General features: G+C 36.5%; 2 protein-coding genes across 2 annotated transcripts; one reads left to right on the top strand and one right to left on the bottom strand.

Annotated features, from left to right (window-relative positions):
* The first annotated feature begins 683 nt into the window (after nt 1–683).
* fam177a1 (family with sequence similarity 177 member A1) lies at nt 684–8,049 on the top strand. Its single transcript, XM_061743374.1, has 5 exons — nt 684–817; nt 1,896–2,081; nt 4,405–4,471; nt 6,935–7,032; nt 7,198–8,049. Exons 1-5 carry the CDS (start codon nt 749–751, stop codon nt 7,417–7,419), a joined length of 642 nt encoding a protein of 213 aa, XP_061599358.1. The 5' UTR covers nt 684–748; the 3' UTR covers nt 7,420–8,049.
* Nucleotides 8,050–9,524: 1,475 nt separating this feature from the next.
* On the bottom strand, nt 9,525–15,641 carry ppp2r3c (protein phosphatase 2, regulatory subunit B'', gamma). Its single transcript, XM_061743373.1, has 13 exons — nt 15,488–15,641; nt 15,256–15,380; nt 13,516–13,620; nt 13,295–13,407; nt 12,682–12,779; nt 12,525–12,595; nt 12,303–12,435; nt 11,994–12,049; nt 11,769–11,844; nt 11,484–11,620; nt 11,141–11,278; nt 10,002–10,061; nt 9,525–9,897 (listed from the first exon to the last, which is right to left on the bottom strand). Exons 1-13 carry the CDS (start codon nt 15,552–15,554, stop codon nt 9,703–9,705), a joined length of 1,374 nt encoding a protein of 457 aa, XP_061599357.1. The 5' UTR covers nt 15,555–15,641; the 3' UTR covers nt 9,525–9,702.
* Between the last annotated feature and the right edge of the window lie 337 nt (nt 15,642–15,978).

The following is a 15,978-nucleotide window of genomic DNA, read 5'->3' as shown; positions in this document are numbered from 1 at the left end:
TTTAGTTTTTTACCAAACTTGGTATAACCATTAATATATATGCAGATAAAAAAGAAATAAATAAATAAAAAAAACTCAATGTGCTACCAGACTTTTTGTGCTGGGGTCCCCAACTTCTTGTGAAAGGTGTTTGGCAGCAATTTGAAATTGTTGCACAGCAGTTTTATTCAATTTAATGTAATAATTTTTGGTTCTTTATTCTTTACTTCCCTAAACAAAAACAAAAAACAAAAAAAAACTTTATAAAATTAGACTTTTATTGGAACATGTAATTATGCAATGTACTAAATATATCAAAGTAAGGACAAGGTTGAAAGACAGGGTGAGAGAGGCAGGGCGTGAGTGGAATCTGACAGGGATACTGGGAATTACAGGATATAGTGAGTATATAGCGGTCTTGTTTGGTGTATTTGTTTTATTTGTTTGTTTGTTTAGATTTTTTTTTCTCTTTTCATTATTATTATTATATTAGATAAATTAATATAAAGCTATAGACAACTAGATCCTGTCCTACATACTCCGGTTCAGTAGGTGGCGGTATGCACCTTACAGTTGGTATTGCAATCCGACAAAAAACGCAAAGAAGAAGAAGAAGAAGAAGAAGAAGAAGAAGAAGAAGAAGAAGAAGAAGAAGAAGAAGAAGAAGAAGAAAAGACTTTTATTGTGAAAACCGGAGACCGGAACTGTGGCTGCTGAAGTGAATGAGGACAAAACAAACATTTATAGTGAGGTGGAAGAAGTGGTTGACATGGCAGATTTGCCCTTGTATCTGACTAATGCCAACGTTTCATTGGGACAAACTACTGAAACTGAAAAGGTTAGTCATACTGATAAAACGTCTTATATTTCAGCACATTTTAAATATATAAAATAGGGACTTAAAGCCAACTATTAAGCCCTTCCGTAGCCACAAGGCTAAGGCTTAGGACAACCTCGTAGCTACACGATTTAGTGATGATAATAATTTATGTAATGTATTTCATCTTCTTTTTGTGTTTTAAATTTTAAAATCTGATTCATATATTACAGGTTAAAAACTGTACAAAAGTTAATAACTTTAGGGAGTTTGTTAGTCATGTGCATTATCATTCTCTCATTCACCCATTTCCATAGTGTTTATATATTTATGTTTCCTGTTTCTCATTTTGTTCTTTACATAGTCTTTGCATGTGTGCACTTTTACGTAGCTGCTGCCTAATCTCATTGTACCAGTATAATGATAATAAAGGCTTTCTATTCTATTTTCTGCCAGCACTTAACCAACTAAAAAAAAATCATTGCAAACATGCCACCATGATGTTAATCTTAATGTTATTATTAAGAAGACAATTTTTATATAGAAGTGAAACCAGAAAAAAAGGCAGAATAAGGAAACATTAATACAATTATTATTAATTAAAATGAATAAACATTAATAAACAAAAAAGAAGAAAAATCAAAGGCACTCTTCTGCAAATATAAAAAGCCTTTATTTAAATTGGCTATTTCATGTAGAAAAGATTAAAAAAAGTGGGTTACAAAACAAGAGAAACAACAGATAATAGATACCTGCCCAGGTGTTTTCAATCATCCCATTTAAGGAGAATCAATGCATTGAGTGTTACACCCTGAGGAAGGCTGTGGCGGAAACGCGTAGGCTGTAACCCACTTTTTTAATCTTTTCTACATGAAATGGCCAATTTAAATAAAGGCTTTTTATATTTGCAGAACAGTGCCTTGGATTTTTCTTCTTTTTTTATTTCCTTTTTCCCACCAAAGAGCACCTTCGTCACACGACTTAGATGAACCTTCTGAGCACTCTGGACTTTCTTTTTTGTTTGGAAACATTAATAAACATTCATAATAAAAACCTCTTAGATCCCTTCTTTCGATTGACTTTTTCTTTCTTGAATCAGAATCTAGGAATGGTGACCGACTTCGAGAGTGTGGAGATCGGGGAGCCCGTGGGCCGACGGGGGAAGGTCCCACGCAGGACCATCCACTTCGCCAGTGGAGAGACCATGGAGGAGTACAGCACGGAGGAAGAGGAGGAGGAGGAGGAAGAGGAATCCCACAAGAAAGATGTCATCCCAGTTGATCCGGTAGGCTGAAGTTAAGGTCATTTTATTGACACCATTGAGTTATACATTTACATTTATTGAGTGGAAACTCATTTACAGGTCTACTCCATTTGGGAAACACATAAAAACACAAGCCTGATTAAATGACAGCAACCATTCATCATTTTGTAGTAATAAGATTAATGACTCATTAAAAACATATTTTTTTCATGGAATAGTAAAAACAATGACATCCCATGTCCCCAATTGAGACCGTCATGGGGTGTGCTGTTGTTGAACTACACCTAATCTTGTTCGATTGATATTCTATCTGAATTTCCATTTGACCTGTTTTTTAAAAATGTATTTTATTTATTTATTTATTTTTATTTTATTTTATATATTTTTTTAGAACAAAACACACACATTACATTCAAGAAAATAAAAATAAAAGAAAGGAGGGAAAAAACTACACCTAATCCAAACATGGAATTAAGTACGGTATACTGCATTTTGTACTCCCCCCCCCCCCCCCCCCTCCTTTTATGCAAATAGATGTGGACAACTCTGAGCATTACACCCCCATTTACAAAGGAAAAGGGAAAGAAGAAGCTACAAAAGTGAAATACTATATATTGTTATTTCTAACAAAGGTTGCTCTTATTTGCTAATGTTCCTCTTCTATAGGATTTACATGAATTACAAAAAAAGCATGATTGTATGAAAATGCTTCACATACTTCAAATGCTGTAATCACAGGAAGTCTGTGACAGCATTATCTACAGCCCTCTTGTGGGAGATGATCGACTGCTTCCTGTGCTAAAAGTGAAAGGAGACGTTAAAGCTCCATTATTTATTATCCCAGGAATTAATTGACCATTCCTCAGAGATACTTACAGGTCATTTCATTGAAGATCCTTCTTTTTTTTTTTTTTTTTTTAATTTTCTTTTTATTGAACATCTTCACCATATAACATGTACACAATGGTTCATTCTTTTTCTTTTTCCCCAGTTGAGGGACTTAACAGGCAAATATGATGAAATAAAATAAAAAAAATTTAAAATAAAAAAAAAATAGAACATTTCAACATCTGTAGCTATGAACTAGGGGTCTTTGTTCCCAAGATGTACAACTCAAATAAAGTCTGACCTAATTGGTTTTATGTACTCTAACCAGCTTTCCCAAATTTTTTAGTCTAGTTTAGTTTAGTCTCTAGTCTCACAGAGAAAGTTAACTTTTCCATCCCATATATATCGTGTATAACCTCAACCCAGTCTTCCACCTTAGGTGCCTCATCCTTCATCCACTTTCTGGTAATTGCTTTCTTACTTGCAATCAACATTATCCTAAAAATATGTTTGTCCCCAAATCTTGTAAAATCTACGTCCAGTTTCCCCAAGTATAATACCTTGAATGTAGGTGGAAGATTTACCTTCAATACTTTGTCCATACAGTTCTTAAGTTCCTGCCAGTAGCTGCGAATGGAGGGACAACTCCAGAACACGTGAAAATGGTCAGCTTTATCAGCCCCACACAGTCGCCAACACTTTGTATCCCGATACTTTGCCTGTGCTGGTGTTCTAAAAAATCTCACGATGTTCTTCCAGCCATGTTCTCTCCAAGTTAATGAACAGGTCGTTCTCCACTGCTGTTCACTTATCTCTTCCCATTCGTCCACTGATATGGTAATATTTGCGTCCCTCTCCCACCTCTCTTTTATATACACTGTGTCCATTTCCTTTAAATCTTCCACTCCCTTTATATAATTTTGAAATTAGCTTTTTTCCCAGTTTTGATTCATATGCTGAAGTGAACATTCCCATAATTTCTGTCCCCCTCCCCTCTATACCCCCCCTCATCGTCTGCTCTAGATAGTGTCGTAATTGCAAATACCTGTATAAATCTGTATTTGTTAAATTATATTGGTCTTTTATCTCCTGAAAACTTTTAATCTCCTTCTTTCTTAAGAGCTCCCAGAATATCGTTGGTCCACTTTCCCAATTTTTAAAACTATTATCTTGAAGATCCTTCTTAAGCAAGGTTTACCTTTTAATTAGATGCCAGGTTTTGATGAACAGCAGTTCAGTTGTTCAGCTTCAGGGGTCACTTTTCTTATTAACTTCACTTCTGGATCGTTCACCAAAAAACAACTGTACAAAATCTGCTACTGAGATGGAAAACATTAGACTAACTGGTGAACACAGAGAAACATTATCCTGAAGAGTTTTGGGGAGTATTAAATTGAGTCTGAAATTTTGAATATACATTTTACAGGTTGTCAAAGAAGTGACCAAAATAATCAGACTAATTTCCAGGAGCTTATTTATTTAGTATGTTGTGTTTTTTTTTTTTCTTTTTTTCCAGTCCGCACTTACCTGGGGTCCTTACTTCTGGTTCCAGACGTGGAGAATGGCCACCTCCACCATCTCAGGTACAGCAATCTATTTTTAAGTGTTTTTAACCGTACTTCTTTTACATGATTCTTCCTAAACTGGAAGAGTTTAAATCACTCAAATTAAGTTTTGAGCAGTTAGTCGAGCCCACTTGAAATGAATTGTTTCTCTATGAACTGAGTTTGTAGTCCACCGTCGCCACTGCAAGGCGTTTCCAGCCTTGGTTGTGTGTCTGTTGAACAGTTATACAATGCCGGAGAATAAATAATCCACTATCAGTTTGTTAGTCTGCTGGTCTTTAATTTAAAAACAACAACAATCATCAGCCTATACGTTATTCCAGTGAGATCTGTATCTCTGCAGATATACATTCCAAAAAAAAAAAACCCTCTTATTTTTTTTTTTCACACACAGTTAGGATTAATATTTTTTTTTAAATGTGTGTGTAGGGCAGTGGTGGGCAACATTTATTTTGTTTCTCACAGAGCCTTATTTTCCCTCTTAAAGGGTTCAATTTTCCACCTGATTCTCTCACGTTATTTTTTTTTTTTCTTCCTTGACATATGTATTGTCAGATGATGGCCTGTTTTGATTTTACGAGCTTGTGTGATAGCTTTTCATTAACTGTCGCTGTTAATTTGTTGATGTTGGACTGTACACCAAAGTTTCAGGGAGGTTTCTGTTTTTTGCATCATTGACAAGTTTGTGATGGAGTCATTATGCCGGGATGCCCTTTTTGTTTTCACAGCTGTCTATAAACGCACACAGTAACACTCATTTGACCCATCAAACATACAGCCAGTGAATTGATGCTAATGAGCAATAATGAATAGAGCCACAACATTCAGTGTCATCCTCCAGGTGAGGTTCTGCCATTAAAATAGCTGCATTACTGACCCGGCCGCCACCCTAGATAAAGTCATTAGTTCAGCCTGAAAGTAGACACCACTGTGCTATATCTTATTTCCAGTCACCTTTTCAAGAAGGTCCATATGGAGATGTGTACTGTAGGGGGAGGAAAAAGTGTTGTTTTGTTATTCTGTTAAAGACATTACTGAAATTCTTGTTAAAACTTACACGTGCCAGGTTTCACTTGCAGGAAAGAAAAGACATCTGGTACTTGATGTGGAATTGACTAAGGCTACACAAATGCAGATCTAGCTAACCAGGCCAGAAATCTGGGTGTAGTGATGGATTCAGACCTACATTTGGAAAAACACATTAAGGCAATAACAAAATCAGCTTACTATTACCTTATGATTATGTCAAGGTTAAAAGATCTGATGTCTCAGCAGGACCTGGAAATACTAGTCCATGCATTCATCTTTAGTAGCTTGATTATTGTGACAGCATCTTTACAGTCCACCTTAAGTCAGTTAGACAACTGCAGCTCATTCAGAACTCTGCTGCTCCAGTCCTCACTAGGACCAACAAGATGGACCACATCAGTCCAGCTGTGAGGTCGGACACCGGCTGCCTGTCCATCAGAGGATAAACTTTAAAGTTCTGATGCTGGTCTATAAAGTTCTGAAGGAGCCAGAACACATCAATGACCTCCTGACCCAGTATGAACCTTCCAGACCCCTCAGGTCATCTGGATCTGTTTTTTTTTTTTTTAATCAGTTCCCAAAGTCAGAACCAGACATGGAGATGCTGCATTCAGCTTCTATGTTCCACATGACTGGAACAAACTCCCAGAACCCTCAGATCAGCTGAAACACTCTGCATAAGTGTTTGAGCAGCATCAAACGGTGGCTGTGTGACGACTCCTTGAAACTAAATGCAGAGAAGACTGAAACCCTGATTTTCTTCCCCAAAAGCAGAATCTCCGAAACGAGGTAGCACCTCTCTCAGACGAGCCTAACCTCATTAGGCTTGTCTGTCCAGCTAAGCACCAGAAACCTTGGTGGTATTTTTGACTCCGTCTTTGGAACATCATTTCGAGATAAATAATTAGGAATTGCTTCTTTCAGCTGAGAAATATCACCAAACTCCGTAAAAAACTTTATAAGTCAGAGTTGGTTGTTCATGCTCTTATTTCATCCCATTTATACTATTGTAACAGCCTTTTTGCCCGTTGAAACCAAAAAGACCTTAATCATCTACAAGCAGTCCAGAATGCTGCTGCAAGCCGCCTAACAAATACAAGAAATAGACAACACATATAGTAACCCCTGTTTTAATCTCCTGGCGCTGGTTACCAGAACATTTTAGAATCAATTTAAAACTTTTAGCTCTCTTTTCAGAGCCTCACCCAGTCAAGCTCCTGTTTACATCTCAGACCTCTGAGATCTCCACACCACTTCTCCCAGTCTCAGGCCATCAAAGGCTGCTGGTGGTGCCACGCACTCACTTTACTTACTTATTTAAGTTTACTGTACAAGTAAACTTTCCTCGCAGAACTTTCAGCTGTTTTGGAAGCTGTTTTCCTTATGGGACTGTAAAACATTTGTTCTGTTTAGTTCATAGTGTGTGTGTGTGTGTCTCTTTCTACCCTGCAGTGTGTGACTACATGGGAGAAAGGCTGGCCTCTCTATTTGGCATCACCACTCCGAAGTACCAGTATGCTATTGATGAGTACTATCGCATAAAGAAGGAGGTATGTGACGCAGTGTGGTGCAAACATCCTAGAGGCTTGTTTGTACATTGAAAAATGAAATAATAACCACAGCATTTATGTTGTTTACACCGAGGCAGGAGCAAGAATATAAATTCTCACATGTACGCTATATAAAATTCTCTGAACTTTGGCATCTTCCTGCAGGAGGAAGAGGAGGAGGAAGAGAACCGCATGGCTGAGCAGGCGGAGCTTCAGTTTGCAGCCAAGCGGAGAAGCGAGCAGGATAATCCTGCAGCTTCTTATCCTGCTACGGTGGAGCAGCCAGAGGCGTCTGCTGCCTTTGTAAACATTAGCTTTGAGCTCAAGCCCGAGCCGCTGCTCACCAATCCAGAAACCAACAGAGTCCCTTCTCCCCTGCCCTCCTGAAAACACCCGCAGCCACAGTCACACATTCATTCAGATATGCCAGTTAGCAAAATCTACAGTGTACGTTATATCATAATCCAAATGAGAAAACGTTGGGATGGTATGGAAAATGCAGTTTTGAAAGTAGGGAAAAAAACTTGCAGATACGATGAACTCTAGATATTTCTTTCTTCCTTGTTGTTTTTTTTTTTAACCTAATTTCATGTCTTAATATATAATCTCTGCATTTCAGGCCTGAAATGCTGGAAATTAAGAAAAGGTGGTATGAAGTTGGTATCAACAAATGCACAGGAAAATAATTTTTTAATTTAATTTTGTTTTTTAACTTTGCAACAAGCAAAGTCAAAACTACATTTTGCAGCCATTTTTGCTTTTTCCATATCATTTCGACCTTTTCTCGACTTGGGGGTGTATTTTTCTATGCTTTTCATTTAAAAGATTATTTTAGTTGGTACACAGTGCAGGGACGATGAAAATTGGAATTAGTGGAATTAGCTGCACACGCCTTAACTGCGAATGTATATTTCTTTCTATTTTGTAATCTATGCAAATTAGCAGAATAATTTACCTGTTACTTTAGACTCGTGCACAAGAGTGCTGAAATAAAGATGGAAATTTCTGTTTTTTTTTTTTTTTTTGTTTTTTGTTTTTTTCCCACAAGTTAACATAATTTCCTGAGCTATTCAGAAAATGTTCCAAGAAGTGATAAAACATGATTGGGACAGTTGTCAGTAAATAGTGATGAGATAAAAAAAAAGAAAAGAGCAGTTCACTGTCTGAATGTCAAAACAAGGGAAAAAAAACTTCTCTCAGTTCAAAGTAAAGCACTCTTGAATCAAAATGATATATCTCCATAATAACGTATTCAAGAAGTTGTAGACCAGCCTGTTACCTGAGGGCACCATTACTATTACACTATTGCATATTTGTCCGGGAGCATTTCAGAACAAAAAATCTAAATGAATCAGCACCAAATGGCTAGAAAACATGCGGTTTCAGTAGCAGAGTTTATGTCAAACATTGAGCCAAATAGTCCCCTAAACTTACTCTTACCCAACAAACATCCCAGTACATGCTCACACATTTGCCTCAGATGTTTTATTTGTAGTTATGAGATGTTCCTCTTACTATAACCGTAGTTTTTACATTCAGTGTAGAGCATATGAGCTGTGTGGATCATAACTTTATTCACTAGTGTTTAAATATGTGACATTGGATGTAAACTTGAACTAGAACTTGATTTGATTCTGTAGCGAATCTCAGTTGTTGGCTGCAACTTCCTGTTTCTGGTTCTACAGAATCACGTGTTGTGTACGTATAGACCTGTAGCTAATAATCGGTGTGTTATGAAGATGAAATGGTCCGATGTCCGTCTTTACTCAGGTGTTTCTAGTTGGGTTTGACAGATCTGGAACCAGTGGGAGTTTGCTGGGTTGGGCAGCATGAAGAAATGACTTTATAAACCTTTAATATTATATTTACACTCCTTTAATCACAAAAAAAGATCTAGTGTTTACATTTACTGATTGATATTAGACAGAGATGCCTACATACAGTGCTTTTTCTTTAAGTGTCCTTGATCAAGCCTCTAAGCTTCTTATTATTTTATCCAGGTATGGCTCAGTGGTGCGACGGGCTTCAGACCTCCTAATAAAGATCAGATTTATTTCTAAAATAGCAACTTAAGTCCATAAAATGTTCATTGTCAAAGTACTTGAATAAGTCTTTCAGTTAGAGTAAATAACACCAGTGTAAGCAAGATGTTTGTTTTTACTCAAAAGTTAGTCTTTGTATATGTATTTATAATTACCCTGATAATAAATTTTAAATATTTAAAGGAAGACCTTTTGTTGTCTTTTTTTCACCCAATATATGCAGTATATATCTAGTACTAGTACTTATAGTATTATGACACATTTTCTTCCAGCAGCATTTCTTTTGGTTGGTGTTAACTTTATATTTTTAACATTTGAACATTGGTTCCATTTACAACTCTGTTGCAAAAGAAACGCATTACACAATAACATCACTACAGTCTCTGAAGTTCCCATTTAGAAGAATATGTTTACTATATATGAAGACAATAAATGAGTTAACACATCTGATCCAAGAAAACATAAGGGGAAAGCTTTATTAAATAAAAAAAATGCTTATTTACAGCAAAAATAAACTGTAGGACACAGTACTCATATTTTCAGTCATATTCGGGCCTTCACAACCCAAGCGAGGAGTCATCGGCGTGTTCTATCGCTGACAGTCACATGTGAAACACCCAGATCCTCTTCATGTATCGTCGAGGTCGCCAGCGCTGCTGGGGTCGTTGTCATTAGCAACCAGCACCTCTCGGTTCTCGTAGGTCCAGAAGCCATTCAGGTCAATCAAGATGCTCACAACCGTGTCGCCTTGGCAACTGTTCACCAAATCCTGAAGTGTGATCTTGTAGGGGTCTTGAGGCTTCACCATATCAAAAATTTCATCCTGAGGAGGTGATTTTTAAAGTAACGTTTTACTGTCTTGGATTGTTTCCCCTTAAAACCATTACCATAATATAAAAGAAGCATTTTTCTGTGTGTTATACCTACCTTGACATCCTGAAAGGTGACCGGCTCCTGACCGTGCAGCTTCATCTGCTCCTGAATGGCCTGAAGCAGAAAATACACAACACTCTGTTTACACAACATGGTGAAAGTAAATAAAGTTGTGGACTGTATCATCACATAACTAGAAAACAAAAAGGATGTGAAGGAGTAGAGTTTAAGGTGAGAATGTGTGTTTTAATGTGTTTTCTTTAGAAGATGGACAGTTGAAGAAAATACTTGGTTAAATATATGTGAAAAAATAAATTTTCCATTTACTAGTAATAAAATTAAAGAGGCTAATTTTAAATTTATTTACAAACTTTATTTAACTCCAATTAAAATGCACAAAATTTAAAAGGATATCTCTTCAAAATGCCCAAGATGCAAAAGAACCGATGGAACATTTGTGCATATGTTTTGGGAATGTGATCTTTTAATAAGTTTCTGGAAATCAATTCATTCCTTCACACAATCAGTTTTAGAAATGAATTTTGAGTTAAGCTCCAATTTGTATTTATTAAATGATACACTGGATCTTTAGTTAGACCAGAAAAAAGCAGGATATTAATTATGATCACATACTTTGCTAAGACATGCATACTTTTACTTTGGAAAGATGATTCCCCTCCAACTTTCAAGTTTTTTTTTTTAATCAAATTTCAGTTTTATTTACCATTGGAAAAATTAACTTTGGAAAAATACAACCGTGGTCATATCTTTCAAGAATTTTGGTCTCCATTATTTTCAAAACTGGAGAATTTTTCCAAAGGGGACCAATGAGTATCTTTATTTTCGAACTTGTGCCTTATATGTATGTATGGATATATATATAGTTTGATATTGTTGTTGCTGCCATAATTTTTTTATTTATCTATTTTTTTGTATATATTTATTTAATTTTGTTCTCCCTTAATACATGATTTTTTTTTTGTTTCCCTGGGGCAATTGGAGAGGGTGGGAATGTGGGTAGAATGGAGATCGTGAATGTGAAGATGTGAATTGTGAAAATGATTGTGAAATAAAAAGATATTTAAAAAAAAAAAAAAAAGAAGATGGACAGTTGGATATTATCCAAAGCAATGATATGTCAATGAGTGACTTTAGTCTACACTGAACTAATGCGAAGTGTGTGAAGTTGTTACCCTGAAGAAGTAGTTTAGAGAGAAGACATTAAGGTATCCACGATTCTCCATGTCCAAAAGTTTAAAAATATACTGCAAGGCTGCTGGCTCCTTCCTGTTTTCAAGAGCCAACACAAAATCCAGATACGTCTTGTAGTCCTAGAAAAAGAGGGGATAATACGGAGACCAGTTAATCATCAAACCTGTAAAAACTCAAGTGTCTGCTGTCTGGTTTAAGAAGAGACCGTGTGACTGATTCTGATTCAGAGCTAAATTAATTTGCCTCAGTAAAGAGATTCTAAGAGTCTGAGGCAGGTGACATCTCTACAACAACTGCTGCTACTCCTGCCGTCACTGTTCGTACCATTTCTCCATCGTAGGTGAGACACTCCTGAAACACTCTGTCCAGGAAGACTGAGGTGAGAGTGGCTGTACCGTATCGTGACAGCTCCTCTTTGCTCAACATGCCGTTGTGGTCTTTATCCAGGTTGAGGTACTGGCCTGTTGAGATGCCATCAAAAATTCAGTTATAAGCAAAAATGCACATTATGAAACTGTTTTCTTAATTAAGTGAGGTCAAAACTCCTGAATCCCTGTTGTGGATAGTTTCAACACGCAGTTAACCAGAAAATCAAGTTTGATTTCTCACCGTAAACTCGTAGAGCTGAGGGGGCTGAGAACCAGTTGGACTCCTGACTTTCTTTAGACAACTCCTCATCTCTTAACTGAGAGCACAGAGTCAGGGGGGAAGAGGGTGTGTCAGACTGGACATGTTCAGAAAAAAGTCTGAAAAACTACAATTGTTCAACTGAAAAAAATAAATAAATACATTGAAATCCTGGGTGATAACAGACAAACCAAAAAAAAATCTTACCTCCAAGAGATCATCCAGGAAACTGCAAGCCAAGATATCTTGGATTTTAATTTTTCCTGTTAAAATAATAAGACATTTTTACCACATCATTTTTAAATGATGTTCCGATTATTTACAATCTTAAAATGTATTTCTTGACCATCAACTTCAGTGTAATACTGCAGTTGATGGCAGTTAAATCCTCTAAATGAATAAAACAAGCCTGAGTGTTTCTCGATGCTTATCTTGCCACTATTTTCCATCATTCATGAAGTAAATATAGTATAATAAAGCTTAAAAGCTGAGGTTTACTGTCAGGTTCAGTCTTACCGGTTCTGAGCGGGTCGAGGAAAAAGAAGAACTTGCGAACAGCAGTACAAACGTAGAAAGAGTAGAAGGATTTCTCCAGTCCATCTAGCTGGGGCAGAGTGGGGATCAGCTCCAGGATATAGTTCTCCAGATCCTTTATATAAAGAAAAGTGTCACCATTTACAATTTCACGTTACTGCATTAGCAGTTTCACGTCAACAGGAATCAGTAACTGATTATTACCGACTCTCTGAGATAGCCCTGTCCTGCTACGTCGTACAGACTCAGGCCTATTCTGGTCTGATGCAGCCACACTGGAAAAACAACAGAAAATATAATCAGTGCATATTCACTACCACACTTGCTTAAATCTAATAAGAAAGCCAATATATGTTCAGACCTTTCCTCATGACGTAGTTAAAGAACTGCATGATGGAGATCCGGCCGTACGGATCATTGTGTAACAGCTTGGCGTACACTCTGGCAGTGAAGAATTTGCTGAAGGAAAGAAAGAAGAGAAAGATGTTCAATACGATTACAGTTAAAACTATTTGAAAGCCAAGTTTTCCCTTTTAGACGAAATGGTTTTATCCTCCCAAGAAGAGGATTACTTAGTACTTCATCAATACCACTGTGTTTCATTTTATACTGCTGTGCACATCAAAACCAGATTTTTAGTTTCTCGATCAAAGGAAAAACACTGTTTTTTGACATCCAGTAAATTGAAAATTGGCAAATATCAACAAATGAACCACTCAATGTACAATACAAGTATTGTTTCAATAGTAAAGTTTGTGTAAATGTGGACAAATCAATCTTTGATCATCAATCTGATCATAGTAAGTCTAAATCATCGGCCTGCGGGTTCCCAGATAGGTATAAACTGATGATGACAAAACTGCTTTCCATTATTTACCACTAATCAAGTATAAGTCCTTGCTTCAATGAAGAAAATTACAGTTCTGTTAAATGAGAGTGCTATTTCCAGTAAAATACTACTTGTGGTCAATTACCTGCACTTAGGCCCTGCCTTCTCTCTAACCTGCTGGTAAGCTTCGTAGTTTATCATGGCCTCCTCTCCACTCACTGGAGGAACCTGGTGTTTATCGAGCAGAAACCACAGATTCTATCGAGAGACGGAGAGATGGAGAGATGGAAAATCAACCAAGCAAATGGCCATACAGTCTCATTTCTAGTGCAGAGGTCGGTAAGTTATGTTTATCGAGTGCTTTACCTGCAGTTCCTCGTTATCCAGCAGTTCTCTGCTCTTCCTCTGGAGGAAAACTGCTCTGGATTCTTCTCTCAGCTTCTGAAGTAGTATCTCATCCTCTGCTGGCAGCTACAAAACAATTTGATCATCATTAACAGTATGGATCAACACATTCATAGGATTAAAAAAGACAAACATGCTCCACATTATGAGGATGTTTAACTCATTAAACCTCATTGTCAGTTCCACCATTTGCTTCATATCACTAATTCATTTCCTCAACACCAGCCACCCTGTGCATCATCAGCCAGAGAAGCCGGGTCAGTGAGAGGCTGCTCCTCCCCAAGTGCAGGACCAACAGACTGAGGAACTCCTTCGTCCCCCGAGCCATCAAACTGTTCAACTCCTCACTGGGGGGAAGGAGGGCCAAGAATAACTGAAGAACAGAGGGACTGTGGGGACCAGTCAGTGTACAATAACTGTGCAATAACCAGGACAGTGCTTTAACTTGTGCAATATTACATGGCACATTCTCTATCCATATAATTCCTTGGCACTGCACTTTTTAATTTGATCTTTTATTTCTACTTTTATCTTTGTTTTTTTATCTTTACTTTTGGGGTGTTTTGATTTGTAAATGACAGTGCTGTGTGTGTGAGATGGAGATGTCAATTAATAAAGTCATCTGAATCTGAATCAACATGAAATATAAACTTTGGAATTGAGCAATATAGCTAGAAATGTAATTTCACTGATTTCCTCTGCTTCATATAAGATATACCCAGTACTCGAGTTGAGGGGGGATGAGGAGGGATGGCATCCCCCCCTGAAATAAAAACGGTCAAAATCGTCCCCCTTGTAAAACTGCCACCCCCCCTTTCCATCTCTTATGTCATTTCATCAATGAATGTGGTTTTACTGCTATTTCAACATTTAGAGTCATCACCAGAAAAATAACACCAGAAAAATAATTTATTTGACAATTTTCACCTGTTTCAAGTAAATTTTCACTTGAAATAAGTAGAAAAATCTGCCAGTGGAACAAGATCTTCTTATTACAAGCAAAAAAATCTTGTTCCACTGGCAGATTTTTCTACTTATTTCAAGTGAAAATCTACTTGAAACAGGTGAAAATTGTTTGTTCCAGTGATTAGTCTTGTTTTAAGTGTAATAAGATTTTTTTTTACTAAAATGAGACATTTTAACTAGAAATAAGACAAATATTCTTGTTAAGATTTTGAGTTTTTGCAGTGATCCATTTTACTTATCCTGTGAAGGACAGAGTCATATTGATAAGTTCAGTAAAACTGTTTTTTATTGTTGTGTTTTGATGTATTTGATGTAAGCCCAGTGGATATTCAAAGCTTACAGAAGGCTGCATTTAACTGCTGCTATGTCATTCCTGCAGTATTTCTGCAGGTGTTTTGGTCAGTGCTATTATTTGTAATATATTATATTATTTGTAATCAGCACAAATTATCTGTCCCCATATGATAAAATCCATCATCCCCCCTGATTTTTTTTTTTACAACTCGAGTACTGGATATACCACATTTCAGCTTGTTAAAACCCCTTTTCTTTATTTATTTATAGAGGGAGAAACAAAAAAAAAAAAAAAAAACATATTACGATACACCTTTTTTTTCAGTATTTAGTCACTTTTTGGTCCACAAAAGGAAAATAATTTCCCTTATGACTGTAACATGTGTTGTGGTTAAATAGACATTAAATATTTCATGCATTTAAAAGATATTTAAAACATACCCTGTAGTAGAATCGTGGAATAGTTTTGTAGGATTCTCCTTTCTCGCTTCCTCCTCTCCACTCCGTGTAGTATTTGGTGAAAATATCATGTTCTTCTGCCTTTTTCTCATCGTCACTTCTCTCATCTTTTCAGCAAAGAAATAAATGAGACAGAAACAATTTAGGAAAAACAATTAAAACCAGGTTAGATAACTTTGACCAGCATTTAACACTGCTTTATGTTATGTATTACCTTTCTTCGTGTTTGCTATTCTTCTTTTCAGAATATCGGACCAGTTTGGCTGTTCTTCCTTATCCATAGCAGTAATGAAGAAAAAGTAACATTAGGTTTAATAAAATGCAAAAGTAAACGAATGTTTGCTACAATGTCGAGAAGTTACTGAGACTACCGGTTCCGGTTATCAGTTTTCAAAATAATGTATTGACAGGGCTTTAACACCATACTGTTACATATCCGATCGCTTTTAATTGTTTTAAGTAAATACAGCACTATATAATTATATTATCAGTAGTTTGTAGCATCCCTATAGTATATGGAAGGAAATACAAATATATTTAATTAGCGTTTAGCTTTTATGTTGAAAATCTTGACAAAAGCTCATGTTGCGTTCGCTCATTTTTTAAATTGGAAATTCCATAATCGGTAACCGTATTCTAAAGCAAATTCACGTTTATAGATTTAAGTGAGTTGCATACGGTTCAGGAGGTCTGGTGTTAAACACA

Source organism: Cololabis saira, chromosome 16 (genome assembly GCF_033807715.1).
Source record: "Cololabis saira isolate AMF1-May2022 chromosome 16, fColSai1.1, whole genome shotgun sequence".
NCBI lineage: Eukaryota > Metazoa > Chordata > Actinopteri > Beloniformes > Belonidae > Cololabis > Cololabis saira.
This window is presented reverse-complemented; position numbering and strand designations above follow the sequence as displayed.

Bases quoted from the DNA above. Each gene is read 5' to 3' on its own strand.
- fam177a1 (XM_061743374.1), top strand. From the start codon at position 749: ATGGCAGATTTGCCCTTGTATCTGACTAATGCCAACGTTTCATTGGGA. The intron at 818-1,895 runs GTTAGTCATACT...TTCTTGAATCAG, and splicing joins AAACTACTGAAACTGAAAAG to AATCTAGGAATGGTGACCGA. The intron at 4,472-6,934 runs GTACAGCAATCT...TCTACCCTGCAG, and splicing joins GGCCACCTCCACCATCTCAG to TGTGTGACTACATGGGAGAA.
- ppp2r3c (XM_061743373.1), bottom strand. From the start codon at position 15,554: ATGGATAAGGAAGAACAGCCAAACTGGTCCGATATTCTGAAAAGAAGA. The intron at 15,381-15,487 runs GTAATACATAAC...TTTGCTGAAAAG, and splicing joins AATAGCAAACACGAAGAAAG to ATGAGAGAAGTGACGATGAG. The intron at 12,780-13,294 runs GTAATTGACCAC...TCTTTCCTTCAG, and splicing joins AAGGCAGGGCCTAAGTGCAG to CAAATTCTTCACTGCCAGAG.